The sequence below is a fragment of the Juglans regia genome, chromosome 5, assembly GCF_001411555.2.
Source record: "Juglans regia cultivar Chandler chromosome 5, Walnut 2.0, whole genome shotgun sequence".
NCBI lineage: Eukaryota > Viridiplantae > Streptophyta > Magnoliopsida > Fagales > Juglandaceae > Juglans > Juglans regia.
Genome location: NC_049905.1, coordinates 10,151,931 through 10,179,116, shown reverse-complemented (window position 1 = coordinate 10,179,116; position 27,186 = coordinate 10,151,931). Strand labels below are relative to the sequence as shown.

Below are 27,186 nucleotides of genomic sequence, written 5' to 3'. Positions count from 1 at the left end.
TAAAAGAAATTTCTCAGTCCAAGTAGTGTTATCAGATCAGCTAAGGAAGGTTTGAGTGAGTTTCAACTAGCTCAACCTTCATCAGGGGGACAAGAGGGATCTACCATAGTAGTAGGTGGTGAGAAACGATGGAAACCACCTGAGCAAAGCTATGTTAAAGGCAATTGGGATGCTGCCTTGGATGTAAAAGCTAAGAAGATGGGAATAGGTGTGATTATCAAGAATGAAGAAGGAAAGGTCATGGTTACTTGGAATTATCGGAGACCAAATGTTGATCTACCAGCTATATCAGAGTATTATGCTTTGAAGAAAGTAATGGATTTATGCAGGGACCTCAATATCGATATTTGAAGATGATTCTCAGGTTATTATTAATGCAGTGAATGAAGTAGATGCAGAGTTTTCTTATTTTGATAATATCATTGAGAAAATGAAGATGGTCCTTCAAGACTGGCATGGTTGGAAGGTTCAATATTCTCAAAGAAGCACAAATGTAGTAGCACACAATCTAGTAAAGGCTGCTTTAAAAACAGAGGAGGAGATGGTGTGGATTGAAGATGCACCAGCTTTTGTATTTACTAGTTTACAAAAAGACAAAAATTGTATTGAGTTTACAGATATATGAATGGATGAGGAATGATTTAAAAATAATAATAATAATAATAATAATTAATTCAAGTTTGAAATCGTGTGTAGCTAAATATGAATTAATCACTACAATCTCGATTTCTTTTTTAAATCCGTACATTTAAAACATTCACTCGAAGGAACCCATCACAATTAATTAAATTGCAAAAAGCTGAGATGTGGTAAATTATAGTAAATTATAATATTCTCATTGGAGGAACAAAAATAGAATAGGAAATTAGATTCAAAGGTTTATTTTCTTTTCCGCTTTTTGCTTGATATTTTTTGCTGGCAAACAGTACTAGTTCTATCTAAGAACAATTGATTTAAATGAAAGCTGGAGCAATGATATGCATCTTTTATTTCCCCCAAACAAATTTGAGATACCCTCACTTTTTGCTGCTTTTCCAAGCAAAGTAGTTGCTAAAACAATAAAATCTTTCACTTATCCATCCATACATGCATTCCCCACCTTTCCAAGACAGATAAGCTGCACACAACTATGGATTTGCAACTAGCTAGAGATGTACCTTTTCACCTAACTTCACTCTCTCCGGGCCTTAATAAGAGCCATATTCTCCTTCCCACACATATCAAGCCATTCAGCAAGCACCACTCTTGCATTTGAATATCTCCCAAGCTAAACACAGCCGTCAATAGAACAAGAAACCACAAACATGGCCAGACAGGCTCTCTTTGCCCTCTCAATTCTACTTGTTTTTCTCTTTGATAGCATTACAACTTTAGCTCAGCCAGCTACCGCTCCAGCATTGCCTGCCACGCCCCCAATCCCAGTTGCCACACCCCCAACCCCGGTTGCCAAGCCCCCAACCCCGGTTGCCACTCCTCCAACCCCAGTTGCCACTCCTCCAACCCTGTCTGCCACACCCCCGTCCGGCCTACCAGCAAAGGCCCCAGCTCAGTCTGCCCAAATCCCTGTACAAAAGGGCCCTACTGATGTTGTCAAAATCTTGGAAAAGGCTAAGGGCTACTCAGTATTTATCCGCCTCTTAAAGAGCACTGGATTGGCTGGACAACTATATGGTCAGCTAAATAATTCAAATGTTGGCTTTACAATATTTGCTCCTACAGATGGTGCATTTTCAAGCCTCAAAGCAGGCACTATAAACTCTCTGTCTGATCTTCAGAAGACCCAACTCATACAATTTCACATCTTAAACACTGTGGTTACTCTATCAAACTTCCAGACTCTAAGCAATCCAGTGCCAACAGAAGCTGGAGATACCAGCGCTGGAGAATTCCCACTGAACGTGACAACTGCCGGCAATCAAGTGAACATATCAACTGGCCTCGTGAATGCCACATTGGGAGGTACAATATACTCGGATAACCAGCTTATCATGTATCGAGTAGACAAAGTGCTTCTTCCACTCGACATATTCGTGCCTAAGACTAAAAAAGCAGCAGCTCCCGCAGCAACACTTGCAAAGCCAAATGGAACTGCAGATGCTGCAGACAGTCCATCTGGTGGTGATGCTGCTGGCGTTGGTACTGATGACGATGCTGCTAAAGTGGACCACTCTGGTGCTGTGAGGCTCAGCTGGCGCGGAACATTGTTGTCCATTGGAGTTTCCCTGGTCGCATTCATTGTGACGAAAGCAACTTGATATTAGCGGATACGTATCATCTGGATATTTTGCTTTGGTGGGATCCAATTCTTTAATATTTCTGCATGATTTCGATGAGTTGGGTTGAAAGATCGTGATCAGTACTGTGTGTTCTCTAAATAATTGCCTTCTTTCAATGTCCCATGTCATGTACCTTTTTCTTTTATTTTTCTCGTTAAAATTGTCCATTTTAAGGTCTAATTTTGAGAGTTGTTTTTTTTATTTTTTTTTATAAATTCTTATACTTATTATATTTTTTAATTTTACCTGTTTTGTTGCCATGTTCCCTTTCCATGCAGCCTCTATATTCTTCATGTGAATTTTGTGTACCAATTCCAGACATGTTATGCCAGTACTGGGTCTGATCCTTTATTAATTTTTCACTTTGGAACTGCGATATATATATATATTATATTAATAGATTTTGGCGAGAGAGAAAATTTCAAAAAAAAGAAAAGAAAAAAAGAACTCCAATGCAGCTTTGAACAGACAAGAAATTAAAAGACGAAAAATCTTAGAAAAGCACATGAAGTGCTGCAAGAGGCTATTAATTTTTTTAATTAATTAGTCGGCCTTTTAATTAATTAATTAATTATTTTATTTTATTTTTATTAGACTATTAATATTATTCTTTAAATATATTGATTGGTTACACCCCGCAAAAATGGAAGTTGGAATATTATTACTACTAATTGATTTTCCGTCGAGAATAGCACACCCAATTAATTTTTGTTTTAGAATAAGAATTTTAAAAAGTAGAAACTAAAGAGCTCATAAAACCAAAACTGCTAATTTGAATATAGAAATTTAAAAAGAAAAATGAAAATGAAAGAATTTTAAAAAAGGCTAGGGTACTGCATGCATCTTCTTCTCCCCACAACACAGCCTTGGTTCGACACAACCACCACCAAAAATATAATGTCAAAATCCACCCAGCCTACGGGGTCGAGGGGGAAAGGACTTCCACATCCTTCAACAGATCAGGCTGACTGGATTATAGACTTTTCATTGAGTAAATGAATAATGTTACTGTTCTTTCTTAATTTGTCTCTTCATTTTGACTGTTTATACATTTATTTTTTCTTTTTTAATGATTGAGAAAGTGACTATTAATATATTTATATTTTTCTTATTTTTTTAAATGTTTGAAATAAAAAGTAAAAAATAAAATAAAAGTACAATTTGTACTAGACAACACAACGAGTGGGCACCTGCAGGTGGCAGAGTAGCACCACTTTTGAGCAAATTTATTTTTCAAAATTAGATTTAGTTTAATTTTTAATAAATTTATATCTCTTTTGGTAAATCTTGTAACTTGTTAGTTTTTTTTTTTTTTTTTTAATTTTTAGTTTCTCATGAGAAGAATAATTGTAAATGGTGGCGCATGAGCTTGCTCAAAGATTGCTAACACTTTCCAAAGATTGCTAACACTTTCCAAAGTATTTTAAAATCTAATATATTACATCAAACTACATCAATTTGTGAACATTATTTTTGTAAGATTCTTTTGTGAATCAAACATTTCTCTCAAAACTCAAAAACTCATATGGATAAATGTAATACATTAGATATACTTTATAGTAATAAGTATTTTACAATCTGATACACCATAAAAAAATCACATCAGTTTGTAAATTGTACTTCTGTGAAATTTCTTTTTAAACGAAATAATTTCTCATCTTATAAACCTTACTATCAAAGGTGACTAATTCAGAGATAGTATATAGTCGCATGCCAACCATGCTTGAAGGGTAGAAATATCAGCGATCGATACAGAGAAGTTGTAACAAAGGTTTAAGTTAATGTTGGTGAAAAGAGAACAATGGGGCAAAAAACTAAAAAGAACTAGTCCTTCGTCTTTGGGCTTTAGAGAGGGCCATGCCCGCAATCTGTGATTGCAAGCCCTATCATTCTGTTCAAATTCATTTTCCAAAAAATGCTAATTTTTGTCATCGAAAAATATTTTAATTATAAAAGTATTTTATAAAATTAAATTTATAAACTTAGATGGTACTATTGATTTCCTTAATCTTACATATGGTAATATAATAAGTAAAATTAATAGAACTGCATTAACTATGTGCAATGATTTAAGACTAAAAAAGCAAATGGAGAAAGAAAAGAAATTTGCTAGAAAAGAATTAGGTACATTTTGTGAACAATTTGGTTATACTCTATTATTAGCCCCTTCAAGTAAACATAGAAAAGGGAAAAAAGTCTACAAGAATTATTCTAATAAAAGACGAAAATACAAAAAACCCTATAAAAAGATTAAAGAGAAACAAACATATAATAAACCCCTAAAAAATCCTAAAAAGACTAGTAAAAAGAAAAAAATAAATTGTTTGTTATAAATGCGGAAAAGTTGGACATTATAAATCAAATTGTAAAGTCAAACAACAGATTAATGAATTAGATATATCTGAAGCATTAAAAGATAGATTATTAAATATTTTTATAATACACTCAAGCGAAGAGGAAGAAGATAGTTTTTCAGAAGAAGAAGAAATCTATCAATTAAAAGAATCAAGTTTTTCAGAACAATCTTCTGATAATGAATTCGAAGAAGATGAAGTACAGATTTGTAATTGTCTAAATAAAGATAATTGTATCTGTAATAAAACTATTAATGTACTTTCAAAGCAAGAAGACATTATATTAGAATTAATAGATAAAATTAATAACCCTCAGGAAAGAAAAAATTACTTAGAAAAGTTAAAAGATACTTGTAGTAATCAAAATTCTTCAGCAATGTCATCTGCTACACCTTATAATTTTTCAGAAATAATAGGAAGATTTAAAACCAACAAAAAGGAAATTACGATACAAGATATACAACAGGAAATTAATGAGATAAAGCAGGAGATTAAAAATTTAAAAACATCAAATCTTAAACTAGAAGTTTCAAATGAACAATTATTACAAGAAATTATACTATTAAAAATAGAGAAGAATGGAAATAATTTTCATAATAAAGAACATGCCAAAAATCAAGGAGAATGCTCAACATTAACTATAAAAGACGAAACAGATAACTTCATTAATATCCTTGAAATGATAAATTTTCAAAAATGGTATACTGAGGTAACAATTTCAATTAACCAAGAATTTTTTTTTACAACAATTGCCCTCTTAGATACAGGAGCAGACTTAAATTGTATACAAGAAGGAATAATACCCTCTAAATATTTTGAAAAGACAAAAGAAACATTATCCCAAGCTAATGGAACAAAATTAAACATAAATTATAAACTATCCAATGCACACATTTGTAATAATGGAATTTGTTTTAAAACAACATTTATTTTAGTAAAAAATATTAATACTAAAGTAATATTAGGAAATCATTTCCTTGCTCTACTCTATTCTTTCTCTGTAACTGAAGAAGGAAGAAGGAATACTTGGACAGGAAACCCAATTTAAATTTTTATTTCCTCCAGTATCAAAAGAAATTAACTCTTTAAAAGAAATCTCATTAACCAAAGAAATTAATTTTTTAACACAAAATAGAATTAAAACAAAAGAAAATTAGTTAAGTTTTTTAAAACAATAATTAAAATACAAAAGAATCTAGGAAAAACCAAAAGACCCTTTATTAACCCCAAAAATTGAAAATTTTAAAACTATAATTGAAAATGAGGTATGCTCTAACCTGCCTAATGCTTTCTGGAACAGAAAATAACATATAGTTGAATTATCCTATGAAGAAAATTTTTCTGAAAACAAAATTCCAACCAAGGCTAGACCTATCCAAATGAATAATGAATTATTAGAATACTGTAAAAAAGAATTAAATGATTTAAAATCAAAAGGATTAATAAGAAAAAGTAAATCACCATGGAGTTGTGCTGCCTTTTATGTTAAGAAACAGACAGAATTAGAAAGAGGAGTTCCTCGCCTAGTCATCAATTATAAACCACTAAATAAAGTATTACAATGGATTAGATATCCAATTCCCAATAAAAAAGATTTATTATCTCGACTTTATAATGCTACAGTATTTTCAAAATTTGATATGAAAAGTGGATTTTGGCAAATTCAAATTGCTGAAAAAGACCGATATAAAACAACATTTACAATCCCTTTTGGACATTTTGAATGGAACATTATGCCATTTGGATTAAAAAATGCCCCTAGTGAATTCCAAAATATTATGAATGAAATATTTACCCATTTTACTCAATTTTCAATAGTTTATATAGATGATGTATTAATATTTTCTTCATCTATTGAACAACATTGGAAACATTTAAATACTTTTGTTCAAATCATCAAACAAAATGGATTAGTAGTTTCATCACCTAAAATAAAATTATTTCAAGATAAAATCAGATTCCTTGGAGATGAGATTTATCAAGGAAGTATTACACCAATTAGCAGAGCTATAGAATTTGCCGATAAATTTTCAGATGAAATAAAAGATAAGAACCAATTACAGAGATTCTTAGGAAGTCTCAATTATGTCGCAGACTTCTATCAATCTCTCAGACTATTATGTAAGCCATTATTTAAAAGATTAAAAAAGAACCCACCTCCTTGGACAGATGAACATACTAATATTATAAGACAAATTAAGGCTCATGTTAAGAAATTACCATGTCTAGGAATTCCATCTCCGCATATCTTTAAAATTGTTGAAATAGATGCCTTTGATCTTGGATATGAAGGAATTATGAAACAGAAATTATCAACTGATTCGGAACAAATTGTTCGATTCCATTCAGGATGTTGGAATCCTGCCCAAAAGAATTATAGTACTATTAAAAAGGAAATTCTAACTATTGTATTATGTATTTCTAAATTTCAAGATGATTTGCTGAATCAAAAGTTTTTACTTAGAATAGATTGTAAATCAGCCAAGGAAGTTTTGATCAAAGATGTTAAAAACCTGGCTGCTAAGCAAATATTTGCCAGATGGCAAGCTATATTAAGTATTTTTGATTTTGATATTGAACATATTAAAGGAGAATCTAATTCTCTTCCTGATTTTCTATCTCGAGAATTCTTACAGGAAAAATCATGTCTTCCTCAAAGTCCACAGTAAAGTCCAAATCTTCATATGCGAGGCCACCATCTCCTCCTTATCCTTCACCTTGTCCCTCCGCAACTCCAAGACCATATATGGTATTGGGGTCATTACCACAAAATATTAGACCCTCTTATAATCCATTTTCACCATTAGCTGCCCCAAAATTACCGACCTATTCCAAAGCTGTTTCTCCATCTTCCTCTTCTCCTTCCCAAATTATTAATCCTCCATTATTATCTCAACCTTTTTCATCTCCTATTATCATCAAGTCTCATTGGCATCCAGTCTTTCCTATTGAATCCAAAATTCAACACCTGTCTGACCCCCATAAATTACTTGATGCTTTCTTTTTACCAGATTGGCATTATATTCCGCAAAACATTAAGAAAACTCAGCATTTTTATGAATTCATATTAGTAGATACCAACTCAATTATTCTCTCTGAAATTCCTTGTTCTCTACAAACTCAACCTTCTCCACCTGCATCACCAATTATTGCTTTTCAAAAAGTCATCATTAAACAGGTTCTTACTCTGGAACAATGGGGAAAAAATCCCTATTTAACAAGAAAGTTCTTTCATCCTTATGATCCCCCTTATTATGATTACTATGATTACCAGTAAGCATGGACAAAAATGTTTCTAAAACAAAATAAAAACCTGCGTCATTCATGGTTCCTTCATTTTGACAAATTACAAGAAATCACCACACTCCCGAGATGGTTTTCACTATGGTGGGAATATTACGGACCTAAAACTCTTCTCCTTCCTGTTCCCCTTCAAGAAAGTTTCCAAAATTTTATTTCACAGAATGACAATCCACCAGCATTAAACCATTGTTCTCCACTTCTGCTCTTTTTTCTCAAAACAAAATTAAATTGGATTATGAAATGGGAATATGTTATCAAACCTCATCCCTCTCTCAAAACCATTATGTTTCTAGCCCGTCAAGTTTCGGTCAAATGGTGGGAAAAATACAATTATGATCATGTATTAAAAATGTTTTCAAAAGTCACCAAAACTCCAGAAGTCCTAGTCCAAAGAAGCAGATTTCAAGCACAATTAGCATCCATTACCAACAAGAAAGATTTGAAAAAATTAGTTGAAGCAATGTCACAAGTATCAGACAGTGACGATGAAGAAGAAGCACAACATCAGGCCAGATTATCTCCATTACAGCAATCCGCATTATCACCGGCTCATCGGGCCTCTCCTTCTCAACAGGCCTCCCAAAGTAACCAAGCCACCTCTCCCTCTCAAGATTACTCACCTTATCATCCAGTGCAACTGATGGATTCTCAAGACCCATTTGAACTTGAATTAGCAAATTACGATCCTCAGAATATGTGACTCTAAAAGATTATTGTTTTTCGATTAAGACAGATGGAAATTGTCAAGAATATTATCTCTCTAGAAGATTATACAAGATTACGTGTCCTGTACTGTGTTTGTTTTTAGTGTCGGCTGTACTGTGTTTACGTGTCATGTACTGTGTTTGTCTTTAGTGTCGGCTGATATTGTTCTTGTTTTTAGTGTCGGCTGGTACTATTCATGTATTATTAGACTTACTGTTTAAGTGTCTATATAAAGGGGTTCACGAGGTAAGAAGGGCATTCGGAATTCCTGATCTGAAATCCTTTCCTCTCTCGCTCAAGCCTCTCTGTCCAGTCCAGTCCTTCTCACTCAATCCTTTCCCCCATGTCTTCAACCTTCAACTCCTTTGAGAATTAGTCTCCTTGTAAGTATTATATTTTTAATGAAGAAGTTTATTTTTTATATCTCTCTTATATTATTAATTTCTTCATGCATATGGTCGGTTAAACCGCCTGCTCTATCTGTTATCATGCATATGGCCGGTTATACCGCCTATTATCATTACTATTAATATTACAGATTTCATTATCTATTTCATACCTGGAGGAATAAGTAGATTAAGAACTTGAGGGAACACCACCGGGACCACCCTTAAAGCCTTCTGCATATATGGACTGACTATCGGTTTTTCATGGTTTACCAACACAAGCTTCTTAATATACTTATTCTTCTTTAGTTATCGGTTATCTTTGTAAAAATCTGTATCACTGATTTTTACTTTTTTTTTTTTATAAAGCAAGAATAGTTAAATGATTTCTTACACTTTTAATCTCGTTTCTTAAAAAGGTGCAATCAGCTTCTAGATATTCTATTGCTGATGGTCTGCTTTGATATATATGATATTTACTCATCATTAATGTATAATCTTATCTCATCTCTTGTTGTTGTCTTTTTGGACGAAGTAATATGGAAGTCCGGCTATGAACTTTTCCTTCCAGTATGGCTGTTGGCAATCATTTCTGATCATAACTTTAGTTAGAAATACATTTTTATACCAACGGAAATCAGATAATTGGAGGCATTTTAAATTAATCAATAAATCACTAGTCTTAAATTATATTCTGTACATTTCAATTCATACAAATCACGATAACCAGTATTATGAGCATAATAATAATCCATGTTAAAATATTCAACAGCAATTAAGATATAAAATACAGCAATTAAAATAACAATAAAACAGATAGTAAAATAAAATATAACAATATAATCACCAATGGCTCTGATACTAAAGGCGTATCATTAAATTATAAAATTATTTTTATTATAAAAATATCTAACGTATCATATAAAATCACGTTAGAATTTATTTTTACAAGATTTTTTCTCATGCACATAACAATTCTCTCATTTCATTATTCTCTTACATGATATTAAACTATTTTTGGATAGGCTAGAAACGTCATAAACTTTCAATTATTTAATATCAATTAAGGGATGATAAAAGGGAAGGAAATCCTCCAAATCTAGGTCCTAGAATGGGAAAGAGATCGATAAATAAAGGAAAATATGACTCCCATTTGTGCCCCCCAAATGCCTTCTCTCGTATTTTATTTTATTTTTTAACTTTTTTTTTCTTAAGAGGTAAGGAAGTGATTATTAGTAAATTAGAGTATTTTTTTTTTATAAAATATTTAATGATGTCTTATATTTGAAAGAAAAAGAAAAAGAAAATTGTAATTGCACTAGGACACGTTTGGTGCACTTGAGGCATTGGGAACCACTTCATCTATCTATTTTCTCTCACGCTAAAACCGATAGTTCGATCGCCAAGATCTTGTGAATCAATTGACAACATCTTAATCTCTCATTAAGAGAACTAAGGATCGAATCTCCCTCCCTCATGTAAAAAAAACCGATCGATAGTTGGATCAAAACCTCCAAATGATTCAAATCCTAATAAAAAGATTACATAATCGTATTGATATATGAAAGGAAGCAATGATGCTGATCATTATTTTCCCTGGCACATCAAATTGAGATCTCCCCTCTTATTTTCCTGCCTTGCGAAGCAAACTAGTTGCTAAAACAGCAAAATCCCTTTCTATCCAATCATCTCCCCACCTCTCCACGACAGATAATTATCAGCTGCAAAAAAAGGATTTGTAACTAGAATTATTGAGCCATTTCAACTAACTTCACTCTCTCCCAGCCTCCATTTAATCTCTCTTCTCCTCCCTCTCAAACATGTCAAACACTCCTAACTGCAATCCTGCATTCCCAATTTTCCCAAGAAAAACATATCCCTCCACACAAAACAAATCTACAAAGATGACCAAACAGGCCATCTTCTTCCTCTCGCTTCTACATGTTTTTCTCTTCCACTGCACCATTACTTGTGCCCAGTCTCCTGACATCACTCAAATTCTGGATAAGTCCGGCGACTTCAAGGTCCTAATCCGACTCCTAAAGAACACCGGAGTAGCCGACCAACTCAATGGGGAGCTCGCGAAATCAAACACTGGTTATACCTTTTTTGCTGCACCCGACAAGGCATTCTCGGAGCTCAGATCCGGGACCATAAATAAACTTAGTGACCTACAAAAGGTCCAATTTTTGCAGTTCCATATCTTAGCCACCTATGTTACTCTGACAAACTTCCAAACTCTGAGCAACCCTGTGCCCACCCAGGCTGGAGACACAAGTGCCGGACAGTTCCCGCTAAACGTTACCTCCTCGGATAGGGAAGTGCATCTCTCCACCGGTGTTGTCAATGCCACAGTGGGGGCAACTCTGTATTCTGATAATAATCTGGCTGTTTATCAAGTGGACAAAGTGCTTCTTCCTCTTGATATTTTCAGTGATTATAAACCTCCGGAACCCGTTGGGGAGAGTACTCCTCCTGTTGCTGCTATGGTAGATAAGTCTGGTGCGGTGACTCTCGCCATGCATGCAATGTTGGTACTCCTTGGAATTGCTGTGAATGTTGCAGCAGTACTGGGTTTGTGACCCAAAGAAACTTGAAGATATGTGCTCCAGTTTCCCGAATGGGATTCTTTCTGGGGGTACTTCAATTGTCTTGTACTTTTCTATGTTTTTTTGTTGATTTGGGTTGAACAGTCGTGATCATCGACTCTTGAGTGCTGCTTTTTATAATTGCCATCTTTCTCTGTTCCATCCTGTATCATGCCCATTTCTAAAGGTCAGAACCAATGCTGTTAATCTTGAAATTGATCATCAAGTTCTTTTTCAATCAGTTTTCCCGTCGTTTCTCGCTTCCAGTTCCGGCTTCTGATCTCTATTTTTCCGAATTAATTTGTTTCAGGCTCTCAAAATTGAGCACAGAAATCTTGTACTAATACATCACCTTTGAGTACTTACTTGACTTATTTTACATTTCCAGCTTGTGAAGTTCTATATATTTTAACTCGACGGTGAGAACAAGGATTTCTCACATTATTCAGTAAATGCTGTGCTATATATGAAATGAAAATAATTCCACAAATTTCAGGATCAAAATTAAGATTAAGTTTGGTTTGTTCTTCTCATCTCATCTCATCTCATCTCATCATTATAATTTTTTAAAATTCTTAAATAAAATAAAATAAACAATTCAATGTTTTCAAATTTTAAAATAAAAATAATATTAAGAAATTATATTATAATAATATTTTATTCAATTTTTATCTTATCTCTTATTTGTAACCAAACGAGACCATAAGAGAGATTAACAAGTAAAATTGATTCAGTAATATTTATTACCGATTTAATTATTATGTCCAAAATATTTATACGGTTTGGATAAAAACATGAAAATTAAATCCTACTTCCCCACTAGACCAAACAAATGAGGGAAATAAAAATAAAGAAACATATAAATTAATCCCCTCATCGGCCAATTTTCAGTCAGCACCTGAAACTATCAATTTTGCCAATCACTCCCTAACCTGACAAACAAATATTGCAATTAATGTACCCTTTCCATTAAAATGTGTCCTCCATTAAACACTTGATATAAATACACTTAATAAAGAATTAGAAACTGAAAGAAACAAAGAAAATTATGGAAGTATAAAAGGCAATAAAAATCATTTTTTTTATAGTCTCAAAGCGGACACCTTACCTTATCAAAAAAACAACAAAATTGATATAAAGAATAAAATGACAAAATTTACAAAATTGGTGGTTTTTTCAAACCTATGAGTATTTTAACATGGAAATGCTTGATCCATTTGAAAATTTTATACAAGAAAATTTCTAAGTTAATATAGTTTAATGCGGTCTATTAGGTATGTTCATTTTTATTATAAAATAGATTTAACGTATTAAATTACAATAGAAAATTTTTGCTTTCAGCTCTACTCAAGTGCATTTGGTATTTTACTTGAAATTTTTTCCTTTTGCTACTTTACTCATTTAGTGCATTTTTCCATGGTTTAATACTTGTGCTTAATTGTTTTTTTTTGTTTTTTCCTTTCTCTTCAAACTACCTATAAATTGTTGTTTGTATTCCAATATATTCCCAATCTGAATCTCTAGCTGCTTGTTAAAAAGTATACCATAGAGAGGTTGGCTGAGATTTATCGGGTCTATTTCAATTATTGTACTATTTTTTTATTGTTTTTTAATCTATGGGCTTAGTGTATTTGTAATATATTGTTTACATTCTTGATGTATTTTAGGTAAGGGTATATGGATGTGATACTGTTTTACTAGTATTTTATTTTTAATATATGGCCTTAGTGTATTCGTAATATATTGTTCACATTTTTGTGTTTTAGGTATAAGGCTCTCATACTGTTTTACTAGTATTTTTTTTTTATTTTATAAAAGACTATTTATGGCTATCATAAATCGCTGAAAATATTTTTTTGACCACAAATGTCTATTTACGGCGATCTTCATCGCAACATATAAGTATTTGCAACCCGCTTCGAAATTATGATGCCTTACAACAAGGTCTGCAACTTGGTCTGTTCCAGTTGGGTTTTTGCCCAACCCGACTGTCTTTTGTTTATTTATTTATTTATTTTTACGGAAAAAAAAGCAACCGGCCCTACCCGAACAAAAGCAAATCGGGTCGAACCCGTATAACCCGACCATTAAAATCAATATCGTTTTACTTTTCGAAAGATGCTAAACGTAAATATTTCACATACCTTCCAGAAACGTAAATATTTCATAAACCACGGGACAGGAAGAGAGAAGTGTCTTGGGAATCTATATGGTCTATTTTGAGTATTGGGTAATGGGTACTCATTAGACCATTCGGTTCTTGGGCCCCTTGATCTAGGTACTCATTAGACCATTCGGTTCTTAAGCCCCTTGATCTAGGTATTAAAGAAATTTTTGATTTAGTTGTTAGGAATTTGTGGGTTTTGGTTTGAATAATCTAGGAGAGGAAAGTTCGATCCACCGACTTTGTTGCCATTGACTTCGAGATGACCGGCATCACCAGTGCCCCCTGGCGTGATTCCTTCAAGTTTGACCACTCCGATCACTGCTTCCTTTCTCATCTGTAAGTGCCTTTAATGCTGAAATTTCATGTCTTCTCTTTATGTGATCTTCATGATCCTCCCGAATATCGAAGGCCTTCTGATCCAATAGTACCACCACTTACTCTCAAAACAAAAATCAAAATGACAAATCTTATTGTGAAAAAAGCTGATCGAGAATATTTTTATGAATCCAACTTGTACTTGGATTTTCTTTTGTTCCAATCTCTGGTTGGATTTTTGTGTTTTTCTCTTCTCCTCTTCTCTGCATAGCAAATCCAAAACTAGGGTTTGAGGAATCAGTAATCAGTATGCTTTTATACTCTCGGACGGGTTGACACTGATTAACAAACCTGTTATTTAGTCGGGTTAGTGACCCGCTCAAGTAATACCCGATAAAATTCGGATCGGTTCGGGTCAGCCTAATCGGGCCCAACGGGTGCTCGGGTCACATGCACACCCCTATCTACAACATCATCTACTTGATCACTTTCCTTATATCAGGAAAATAAAATTTTCCATTTTAGGTTGCAACTTATATATTTGATTGCTTAAATTTCCCATTTTAGGTTGTAATTATTATTATTATTATTATTATTATTATTATTATTATTATTATTATTATTTTGAGGTAAAAAATTGTCAAAGTAATTCTATGCTTCTAACATTTTTTGTGTATATTTAGATTTTGAAAACGAGGAATATTTTTAGGTTTGTTTAGCTAGTATAATATTTTGTAGCATGCATATAATTTGTTCCAATTTCTTCTTTGTCATTTTTGTTTATATTTTCCAAATAAAAAGGATAGGAAAATATAACATTTTTTTTTATTCTGCAGAAAATATTTGTCATCAGAGTCTGAGTTGCTTAGTTGGAATTGTCATGTTTGTTTAGGTCTAAAACATTGCTAAGGGCCGCAAAATGCATTAACAAATACTATGTTAAATTACCACTCATTTTTAAAATTTAAGTTAAGTATTATTTTGTTGATCTCAAGCCAGTTATAGAGTATATGACCATCTACACCACTTAAATGTTAAGATTTGATTTGTAAGATTCAAATTAATTTTAAAATTTATATTCAAAATAAAATTATGTCACTAAGGACTTTACTAGATGTGTTCTACACATCGGCTTGAAAATAGAGTTTTTCTTTTAAGTTAATGTCAAGTAGGACACACAATGACAATAGGCAAGCATCTCTAGATTCTTGTCTCAAGTTCCCCTTTCGTGCCTTTATTTCATGTTCCTAAAGCACCGCCTGCAGCTTAATAAAGATATGATCCGATCTTTAGTTGAGTGTAGACAAGTTAATTCTGTTTAAGATGAGGCGCAGGAACCTAGAGTAGTGGGAAACGAGGAGAGGGGTTTTATACCAAGGGGTTGTGCCTACGTTTTCCCCACTTCGATGGGAACAATCCTACTAGACAGATTTTTAAGGCTACTTAGGCTGCATTTGGATGTTAAACTGAGTTGAGATGAAAGTTAAAAATTAAATAAAATATTGTTAGAATATTATTTTTTAATATTATTATTATTATTTTGGGATTTGAAAAAGTTGAATTTTTTATTATATTTTGTGTTGAAATTTGAAAAAATTGTAACGATTAGATAAAATGAGTTGAGATGAGTTTATATGGGTTTGGAATCCAAACGTACCTACTAGTTTTGAGTTTCATCAAACACATTCCAACCAGGGCTTTTAATGGCTTCTCATCATATCAAAGGGGAGGCTTTGGTTTGATATCAAGACGCCTTAGATTGTGTTCAGTTTATAGGTTGTGATTCATTTATGAAGCCCTACAGATTAGATTTTGGCTAACAACATATCATGAACGTGTGAAGACATTGAATCAACTTAAACAAACTTCTTATGTGGATGCTTACAAGGCACAATTTGATGGGCTGTCAAATAGGATAGTAATTTAGCTGCGTCTATTTCTCCCACATCTTCTGGAGGTCTTGCTTTCTGTCTAGGTAACAAATACAGTATTTATGATGTACTATCTTACTCTAAATAGTCTTCATCACATAAAGCATTTATTGTAGCTATACCCTCTAATCTAGAACTTAGTTTTTATCACCAAATTGTTAAGCATTCTCATTGGCGAGATGTTATGTCTATAAAACTATTTGCACTAGAATCTAATAACACTGGGGGTTCTTACAACAATTCCTCCAAACAAAACTCCTATAGATTGTAAATGGTTCTATAAAATCAAATACAATGATGATATAAGGTAAGACTTGTTGCCAGCGGATAAACTCAAAGGGAAAGTCTAGACATTTTTCAAACTTTCTCACTTGTTGCAAAAATGGTCACAGTCAAATGTATTTTGTCTCTTGCTGCTATTCATAATTGCCATATTTTCCATATAGATGTCAATAACGCCTTCTTATATGCAGATTTAGATAAAGAAGTTTACATGAAAGTAGCTCTTGGTTATCTTAGTAAGGGAGATGCAAGAGTATGTCAACTACATAATTCCTTATATGGATTGAAACAAGCCTCTATGCAGTTGCATTTAAAATTTACATCAACTTTACTTTATATTGGATTCTCACAATCCAATTAAGATTAGTCATTAGTCACTAAAAACGAAGGCAATAAATTTGTGGCTTTATTGGTTTATGTCAATGATATTCTCCTTGCTAGTAGTGATTTATCTACTATTGACTCTTGGAGGGGATAAAATATCTCAAACCCAAAGTGGAATTCCAAGCCCAGCCCAAGATTGGGGGTCTCATCGGGAGGGAAGAAAGAGAGAAGGAAGGAGGGAACAAGAGGTTGGGGAAAAGAAGGGTGTCAAGAGGGAAAATAACAGATGTGATGTAAAGGAGAGGAGATGTAACATAAATAAATGAGGGACAGAGGATAAATGAGGGGGACCAGACGGCTACTTCGACTTCTCCTTCAGCTTCTCCAACTGAGCGACATGAGCTCTAGAGGGAAGATCTCCGCCAGAAGATAGATGTCTGATCTCCATTTTATAGGGAGGATTAAAGACCAAGAGATCTTGTAAAACAATCATATTATAGTGGATCCCACCCCCCAAATGACCCATGGACGTAGACATTATGTCGAACCATGTAAATCTGTGTGTCTCTATCTCTTTTATTTTTCGGACATTTATTTCCTGTTCAGTGACATGGATGTACGTACGGATGTCATATATTCACACTGGATTGCTGTTGGGGGCACCAAACCACACTGATTGAGGCCCATACCGTAGCAGTGGGCCGGTAATGACTCTTTCTCCTCTTCCGACCAGTTGTGCAATTTTTTGACATTAGCAGTTGGCACCGTCTGTGAGATACGATTACTTTCTACATCAGAAGTGGGAGAATGACAACTTTCCAGCGTGCGAAATAATCTCCAAGCGAGCGGATAAAATTTTTCCAAATAAGTATTCTCGGCCTTTCAACTTTTATTTTTATGATCAACACTATTGTAAAAAGTGAGCGAGTGAACCTTTCCTCGCCCATGTGGTTAAATTCACTATGCATTTAAGTGTTTTTTATGCGCCCAACATATAAGCCCAGAAAACCAGTTCCTTGGCCACTTGAGCTGCAAGTGCTCAGTCCACTTTAAGTGCACTATGCAAAAAGAGGGGGGAGAACATGGGCTAGTACTCTACACTTAAATATACTATGTGCACGCACATGCACCTCCCGAATCACTAACACCGTGCACCTGCACATTGATAAGTGTTATTTTTATGTGATGTTATCATTCTTTTAATTATGAAAAGTGTCATTTTCCCTTCAATCCTATTGATTTTAGTTTATTTCTTCATATTTTTATTTACTTTCTTGAATTTGAAGGAATGAGAAGATTTAGTGCAAAATGATAGCATTTTGGTACACAAGAAAGGACCAAGGATTCAGACCGATGAGAGGCCTCAAAGAGATTTCTCGCGCCTAAAGGCGAGAAGGCTTACCTTTTGGTAGGCAAGGAGATTCGCACCCAAATGCGTGAAGACTTGGCGACAAGGCTAAAAGAGGGTAGATTGGGCGACTAGTCTAAACGACCAACTTAAAAAGACCAATCTAAATGACATCATGGCAACAACTAGAAAGAGCGGTCAAGAGTATTTCCACTCCGTAGGCTAGGAGTGATCTCCATGCCCGTTCATCAGTGATCTCCATGCCCGTTCATTTGTGATCTCCACCCCAATTATATTCAGTGCACGCGGCATCTACCCAATAGGATCCTCCCGAGTTTCGTACTCAATCTGCTGACTATCAAATCCTCCTGATTTCCTCATATCAAGTCGGATATCACTGAATCTTCCATTTTTTATAAATCCGATATTTTTGGGATATTTTTTTTCCTTCTATGTTAATATTTATCTTTAGAAGCTATTATCCAAAGAACTTAATGAGTTTCTAATTCGTTAAATTCACATAAAAATATGGAGTTATTAATTAGAGATATTTTTTATATTGTTTGAGAGAAAATATTGAATAATTAAGGGATTTGTATCATCAATACGGGATAATTGGAATTCTACGACAATGAGGACTAAATTGTGTGGGATTTGATAGGTGAAATCAAACGCTCTAGATCTATTCTTATACCTTTAAATTCTTAGTTTTGATGCTCTTTTATTTAGTTCATTTTAGATAACTCTTTCTCCAATTCTCGATTTTCTAAATAGTAATTAATTTAGTCAATTTCAATACTCAATAGCATCATTATTCCCTGTGGGTTCGATATCCTTTTAGTTTAAAACACTTTACTACTTGTTTCGATTCTATGCACTTGCAGATATATTTTACTCAAACAAGTTTTTGGCGCCGTTACCGTGGAATAATGATTTGTTATTGATATTGATATCAGCTAGATGTTTACTACTTTGGATTTTATTTTATTTATTTAAAAAAAAAAGATTTAATTTGATCTCGGTTTGATTTTTTATTTTTCAGGATTCAGAAGTGCAAGCGCCGATCCAGATCATTAGAGTATACGCTTTTCAATCCCGAGATTGAGAAGACCTTACATCGGATCATTAAAGAGAAAAAGAAAGAGTTTGCCGCCTATGAAGTTAATATGGCCGACCAGGAGCATAAGGTGCTAAGAGACTATGCGACGCCCTCGATCAATGGGGTGACCAGCTATACATGCCAATAATTTCAAAATCAAGCTGGCCATCATTCAAATGATCCAACAAACCGTCCAGTTTGGGGAGCTGTCACAAGAGGATCCTAATGCCAGTAATGCAAATTTCCTGAAAATTTGTGATACTTTTAAACACAACGAAGTGATAGATGATGCAGTCCGATTGAAACTTTTCCCTTTTTCACATAGGGAAAAAGCAAAAGCTTGGTTGAATTCTTTGCTGCCCGGCATCATCACCACCTGGGAGTTGGCACAAAAATTCTTAGCAAAGTGTTTCCCTCCGGCCAAGACAACGAAATTAAGGAATGATATTACTACCTTTGCCCAATTTGAGGGTGAATCATTGTATGAGGCGTGGGAGAGATACAAAGACGTATTGCGCAAGTGTCCACATCACGACCTCCTCGCCTGGCTTCAAGTAGAGACATTTTACAATGGTCTAGGACCCACAAACTGATCTATGGTTGATGCAGCCGCGGGGGGAGCATTAGTGAGTAAGACCCATGGAGCCGCATATGAACTTCTAGAAGAACTGGCGTCCAACAACTATCAGTGGTTTGCGAGAGAGCAATGCCAAGAAAGGCGGCTAGAGTTTTCGAACTTGATTATATTACCACACTAGCAGCATAGATGGCAAATCTTTCACAACAATTAGGTAAGATGAACGTTAATGCTATTCAAACAATTGTTGTTTCTGATCATTGCGCAGGAAATCATACAAGTGTTGATTGCCAAGTGGGGAATCCTTTTGTCCAACCGAGCCAAGAACAACCCTACTACGTATCCAATTTCCAACGTCAAAACAATCCATATTCAAACACGTTCAATCCCTGATGGAGAAATCAACCTAACTTTTTATGGAGCAATAACCAAAGGCCGGTAAGACCACCTCATCAGTTTCCACAGCAAGAGAAGAAGCCAGCACTTGAGGATATGTTTATGCAGTACATGCAAAAGACTGAAATGGTGATCCAAACAAACGCAGCATCCATCCACAATCGATCAGCTCTCCAACATGCGAACTAAAAGGACAGTGGGGACTTTACCAAGCAACATTGTAACCAATCCAAAAGAGCATGTCAAAGCCATAACATTGCAAAGTGGGCAGACATATGACCAACCACAAACAGTAAGTACCGATCGAGATGCAGAAGTCGAAAATGTGAAGATCGAGAAGAAGGAAACTGAGGACGAGGTGAAAAAAACCGATAAGGAGGCGACCGACCAGCAATTTGAGAAGATTAGAGAGAATAAAGGGGATGCAAAATCTAAGAAATCCAGGGAGTTTACTGCTGAAACTTATTCTCTTTCAATTTATGATCCACCAATTCATTTTCCGCAAAGATTAAAGAAAAATAAAATTGATAATCAATTCTCTAAATTTCTAAGTATATTTAAGAAATTGCATATTAATATTCCTCTCATTGAAGCCTTAGAGCAAATGCCTAAATATGCAAAATTTTTTAAGGATATATTATCAAACAAGCGGAAGTTGGAGGAGCATGAGACTGTGATGCTGACGGAGGAGAGCAGTGCAATTTTACAAAAGAAGTTGCCACCTAAGTTGAAAGATGCGGGGAGTTTCACGATCCCTTGCACTATAGGAAATTCCTATTTTGAAAAAGGTTTATGTGACTTAGGGGCAAGTATTAATCTAATGCCTCTCTCTATTTTCAGGAAACTGGGTCATGAAGAAGTAAAGCCGACCACCATATCTCTAGAGTTGGCAGACAGATCTATCAAATATCGGAGAGGACTCATTGAGGACGTTCTGGTGAAAGTTGATAAGTTCATCTTCTCCTCCGATTTCATTGTACTTGATATGGAGGAAGACGAGGAGATTCCTTTGATATTGGGCCGACGTTTCTGGTGACGGGGAGAACATTAATTGATGTCCAGAAAGGGAAACTCGTTTTGAGGGTCGGCGAGGAGCAGGTCACTTTTCATGTATTTAAATCTATGGAATTCCCTTCCAAGGTACATTCTTGCTTTCAAATAAGTGACCGAGACATGGTCAAGGATGACGAAACTTATGGAGCTGAATTTCCAAAACTACCACTTGAGGTATGTCTTACTCACTTTACATCTATTGAATCCAAAGATGAAGAGGTTAGGAAGTGTGAGAAATATTTGGAAGCTACACCATTCCTTTCTCCTTCAATAAAACTTAAAGTGAAAGAGCTACACTCATCTCAGCCGACATCACCCAAGTCTGAACGCAAGCCACTTCCATCAAATTTAAGGTACGCTTTCTTGGGCCAGGACTTTACTTTTCTAGTTATTATTAACAGTTTATTGAGAGATATAGAGGAAGAAAAGTTGTTGAGAGTCTTGTGGGAGCACAAAAAGGCTTTGGGTTGGACCATCTTGGACATCAAAGGAATTAGTCCTTCAATTTGCATGCACAAGATTTTAATAGAGGATAATTTTAATCTAATCGTCCAACCCTAGAGGAGATTGAATCCATCAATGCAAGAAGTGGTGCATAAAGAGGTATTAAAGCTTTTAGATGTCGAGATCATTTATCCAATCTCAGATAGTGCATGAGTAAGTCCAGTGTAAGTCGTTCCATTGAAAGGAGGGATAAGCGTGATAAAAAAATGACAACAATGAACGCATACCAACGAGGACGGTCACGACATGGCGAGTATGCATGGACTATCGAAGACTGAATGATGCAACTCAGGAAGACCATTTTCCCTTACCGTTTATTGATCAAATGCTAGAAAGACTTGCCGGCCACGCTTACTACTGTTTTCTAGATGGATATTCGGAGTACAATCAAATAGCCATTGCACCCAATGATTAGGAGAAGACCACTTTTACCTATCCTTAGGGCACTTTTGCATACAGGCGCTTGCCTTTTGGCCTTTCCAATGCGCTAGCCACTTTTCAAAGATGCCTGATGTCCATTTTATCGAACATGGTGGAAAATTTTCTAGAAGTCTTCATGGATGACTTCTTGGTTTTTGGTCACTCTTTTGATAACTGCTTATATAATTTATCTTTGGTTTTGCAGAGATGTAAGGAGACAAATCTTGTTTTAAATTGGGAAAAATGTCACTCCATGGTCGAGGGAATAGTACTCGGCCACCGCATTTCCTTCAAGAGAATTGAGGTCAATCGAGCAAAGATAGAAGTTATTGACAAACTCCCACCACCGGCCAATGTGAAAGGCGTCAGGAGCTTCTTGGGTCACGCCGAGTTCTATCGCCGGTTTATTAAAGATTTTTTCCAAATTACTAAACCTCTCTGCACTCTATTGATTAAACATACTCGATTTGAATTTTCTGTTAAATGCTTGCATGCTTTTGAAACATTGAAAAAGAAATTAATTTCAGCACCTATCATTTTATCAGCGGATTGGAATTTACCTTTTGAATTAATGTGTGATGCTAGCGATTATGCTATAGGAGCTGTTTTGGGGCAGAGAAAAGATAAATTTTTTCATGTTATTTATTATGCAAGTCGGACCTTAACAGAAGCTCAACTGAAAATGAATTGTTAGCAGTTGTGTTTGCCTTTGACAAATATCGTTCTTATTTGATAGGTTCAAAGGTGGTCTTCTACACCGATCACTCGGCTCTTAAATACTTGCTATCGAAGAGGGATGCTAAACCAAAACTGTTACGATGGATTCTACTACTACAAGAGTTCGATTTGGAAACAAGAGATAAGAAAGGTACCGAGAATGTAGTGGCCGACCACTTATCTCTCAGTGAGCTTAAAGAGGCAGTTGCCAAGGAGAGATTCCCGATTAATGAGATTTTCCCCGACAAGCAGTTAATGGTTGTCCAAGTCGTTCCATGGTATGCAGACAGGGTAAATTATTTGGTGTCCAAAATTCTACCGCCTGAGATGACATATCAACAAAAGAATAAGTTTTTGTAAAACTTAAAATACTATTTTTGGGAGGAACCTTTTATATACAAGCATTGTACAGACCAGATAATCAGGAGATGTGTGCCCGAGGAGGAGATGGCGAGCATACTCAGACACTGCCACTCATTGGAGGTAGGTGGCCACTTTGAAAGAGCAAAAACAGCGGCAAAAGCGTTACAAGGTGGCTTCTATTGGCCGACTATTTTTAAAAACTCTTTTAATTTTGTCAATTTATGTGATCATTGTCAACGAGTTGGCAACATTTGTTCGAAACATGAGATGCTCTTAAACAATATTTTAGTGATTGAATTATTTGATATTTGGGGGATAGATTTCATAGGTCCTTTTCCATCCTCATTTTCTAATAAATTTATTTTGATGGCTGTAGATTATGTCTCCAAATGGGTGGAAGCAAATGCCCTACCAACGAACGATGTGAGGGTCATGGTAAATTTCCAGCGGAAGAACATTTTTTTCCATATTTGACACTCAGAGGGCCATAATCAATGATGACGGAAAGCATTTTTGCAATTGCTAATTTAAAGCGCTACTGACTAAGTATGGAGTTACCCATCATGTGGCGACACCATACCATCCTCAAACGGGTGGCCAGGTCGATGTGTCTAATCGGGAGCTGAAGCGCATACTAGAGAAGACCGTGAGTGTCTCTCGAACAGACTGGGCGAGAAGGTTATATGAAGCACTATGGGCCTATCGAAAAACATTCAAATACCGATCGGGATGTCACCTTATCGACTCATTTATGGAAAAGCCTGCCATCTATCTATGGAGCTAGAACACAGAGCTTATTGGGCGACAAGGACACTGAAATTTGATTTACAAGCGGCTGGCGAGAAGAGAATACTACACATCAATGAGATGGATGAGTTTCTCAATGATGTTTATGAGAATGCTCTGATTTACAAAGATAAAACTAAAAGATGGCACGTTAAGCATATTCTGATAAGAAAATTGGAAGTCGGGCAGAAAGTTCTATTATTTAACTCAAGACTTCGACTCTTCCCAAGAAAGCTATGCTCTCGGTGGTCGGGACCGTTTGTGGTGACCCGCGTTTTTCCCTATGGGGCGGTTGAAGTCCGTCATGAGACAAAATGCACATTTAAAGTAAATGGACAGAGATTAAAACCCTATATGGATGGAGACTTTAACTCGAAAAAGTGTGCCATCTATCTCGCCAGTAATAAATGATGAGAGGACAATGTCTAGCTATAGATTTTAAATAAAGCGCTTTTGGGAGGCAATCCAAGTTTTTATTTTATTAATTTTTATTTTTGCTTAATATTATTCATTTTCTTTCATTTTGCAAGAACGAAGAGGCGAGGAGATCTCCAAGAACCACACGGCTGCGCCTTCAAGGAAAATATTCAAATGACAGAACTAGACAAAATCAGGGGAGCATCTCTTACCTTCTCTCATTCTCTACTTTAGTTTCTCTTCCTTTTTCCCGTTGAGGAAAATGTGATATTTAAGTTTCGGGGGAAAGGATATTATTTTCAAAAATATATATAATAATAATAATAATAATAATAATAATAATAATAATAATAATAATGATGATGATGATGATGATGATGATGATAAAAACAGTATGGTTTGATGAATAAAAAGTCTATAATAAGAATATGATTGAAACTGATTATAATTTTTTGAAAAAATTCTTATTGCTTAAGTCTAGTTGTTAATTCTTTACTTGATCTTACTTAATTTGATATTTTCTACGTTCGATGAATGCTTCTTATGATCATTAATTGTTTTGAGTACCTAGAGAAATTTTATGTGAATTTTATGAATTTATATGGTCTAAACTTACTCTAGAACTCGTTTGATTACACTCGAGGTGAACTCCTAGACATAATATTACAAAGGAAATGATTAAGGTATTTTTTGGACCGATTGAGTCTTTCATGCTTTCCTGTTTATTCTCTTTATTTTTAGCCGCCCCTTTGAGCTTTATTGAAATATATCTTGGCTTTATATTTTTCTTTCTTGTAAACCTCATATTCCCTACCCTAATTGAGCTTAAATACTGATTTTCTTACCTTTCAAGAGAACTAGATTTACACAAAGTAACAGACTCACAAGAGCAAGAGAGGTGGAAGGTCTACAAATAAAGTAATTATAGCAATATTATCAAAATCATAAGTTTGGGGGTGTGAAAAGTCAACTTGTCTACTGTGTAGCCAATAAGAAAAGGCCGACGAGAGTCATCCAAAAAGATAGTTGAAAAAGTATAGAATATTTCCACACAAAAAAAAAAAAAATGTCTGACCTATTGACTAAAGGGGTAAAGAGAGAGATACTTGAAAGTACAATAAAGAGAGGTATGTTGAGAGACTTACAATGACTGAGAATAGGTGTTTGTGAGAATGCTCTATTTATTCTGTTAGTGTTCAAACTTAAGTTCTCTTCATTTGTTTGAATCATACATTTTCTTTGTAGCCTTTACCCTAGCCTTACATTACAAGCTTAATAAGGACCTTTTGATCCCTGGTGATAGTTTCTGTTCTACATTAGTGGAGAGTGATTTGAAAGCAAGCCTATGGAGTGTTTGGAGATCCATTACTTATTTGCTTGTTTACCTAACACTATCTGGGGAGCTAATGGTGAAGTGAAACAAGAGGTGTGCATGAATGTGGGGATGGATAATGCGCTAGATTTGAGTTTTGAATTAACTCTTGGACTTGGTTGATTGTGAATGATTCCTTTGAATTATAAAATTTAGGCAATCTCTGAGGCAATAAATTTTATGAATCAAACCAATACTAGTTTTAATTGTCTTCCTCTTCTTCTTTGTCTGAGGGTGAGCAAAGCTTAAGTTTGGGGGTATCTGATAAGTGTTATTTTTATGTGATTTTTATCACTTTTTTAATTATGAAAAGTGTCATTTTTCCTTCAATCCTATTGATTTTATTTTATTTCTACATATTTTTATTTATTTTCTTGGATTTAAAGGAATGAGAAGATTTAGTACAAAATGAGAGCATTTTGATACACAAGAAGGGACTAAGGATTTAGACTGATGAGAGGCAGCAAAGAGATTCTCGCTCCCAGAGGCGAGAAGGCTTACCTCTCGATAGGCAAGGAGATTCGTACCCAAAGGCGTGAAGACTTGGCGACAAGTCCCTAAGCGGGTAGATTGGGCGACTAGTCTAAACGACCAACTGAAAAAGACCAACCTAAACGACATCATGGGCAACAACTAGAAAAAGCAGTCGGGAGTATTTACACTCGGTAGGTGAGGAGTGATCTCCGCGCCCGTGCAATAGTCATCTTGGCGCCAATCTGCTGAGTTCCGTCTACCCGATGGGATCCTCCTGAGTTCCGTACTCAATCTGCTGACTACCTAATCCTCCCGTCCGCATATCAAGCCGAATATCACTGAATCTTCTGTTTTTGATAAATCCGATATTCTTGGGATATTTTTTGTTCTTCTATGTTAATATTTGTCTTTAGAAACTATTTTCCAGATTTTTAGGTTAGATTAGAGCTACATTATCTTGTTTCCAAATTGGCATTTTTTTACATCTATTTAGTCTGGGATTGTGGGATAAACTTCAGGATCGTTCATCTTTTTATTTCTGCTTGAGAGTCGATTTTTTAGAGTTTGCGTTAGAGAGTCTAGTATTCTTTTGAGGAGGCAGATCTGGAAGGCAGAAGCGAGAGCTACATGCTTCTTCAACCAACTCCAACTCCAACTCCAACGAAGAACATTATTGTTATTCTTCGCAATTTTATTATGAACTAATTTTAGTTTCTAGAGTTTTGATGTAGCCTAGCATTGAATACACAATTTATATTCTAAGTTATTTAATTTTTAGTATTTCCATGATTGAGTGTTTATTCCTTATTCTTAATGCTTGAAATTTTCTAGCTAACTAGCTCGATCAATTGGATTGCAATGAGACCGAGAGGTGAATTGTGATTATAGCTCTAGGATTAAAGAACATTAGTTGAGTGAAAGTAGAGATACTTTACTGCGGTTAGTGTGATTTTCAAGAAAACTCCAAGAAACTTAATGAGTTTCTATTTAGTTAAATTCACATAGAGATATGGAGTTATTAATTGGAGC

At 34.9% G+C, this 27,186-nt stretch overlaps 1 protein-coding gene and 1 non-coding gene across 2 annotated transcripts; one reads left to right on the top strand and one right to left on the bottom strand.

Moving 5' to 3' along the window:
* Positions 1 to 1,238: 1,238 nt before the first annotated feature.
* On the top strand, positions 1,239 to 2,392 carry LOC108983969 (fasciclin-like arabinogalactan protein 12). Its single transcript, XM_018955768.2, has one exon. The coding sequence runs from the start codon at positions 1,305 to 1,307 to the stop codon at positions 2,253 to 2,255; it is 951 nt and encodes a 316-aa protein (XP_018811313.1). The 5' UTR covers positions 1,239 to 1,304; the 3' UTR covers positions 2,256 to 2,392.
* Positions 2,393 to 19,509: 17,117 nt separating this feature from the next.
* LOC118348551 lies at positions 19,510 to 19,616 on the bottom strand. The gene has a single exon (XR_004801629.1). It is a non-coding gene; the product is annotated as a small nucleolar RNA R71 (small nucleolar RNA).
* Between the last annotated feature and the right edge of the window lie 7,570 nt (positions 19,617 to 27,186).

Excerpts from the sequence above, each read along its gene's own strand:
- LOC108983969 (XM_018955768.2), top strand. The coding sequence starts at position 1,305 with ATGGCCAGACAGGCTCTCTTTGCCCTCTCAATTCTACTTGTTTTTCTC.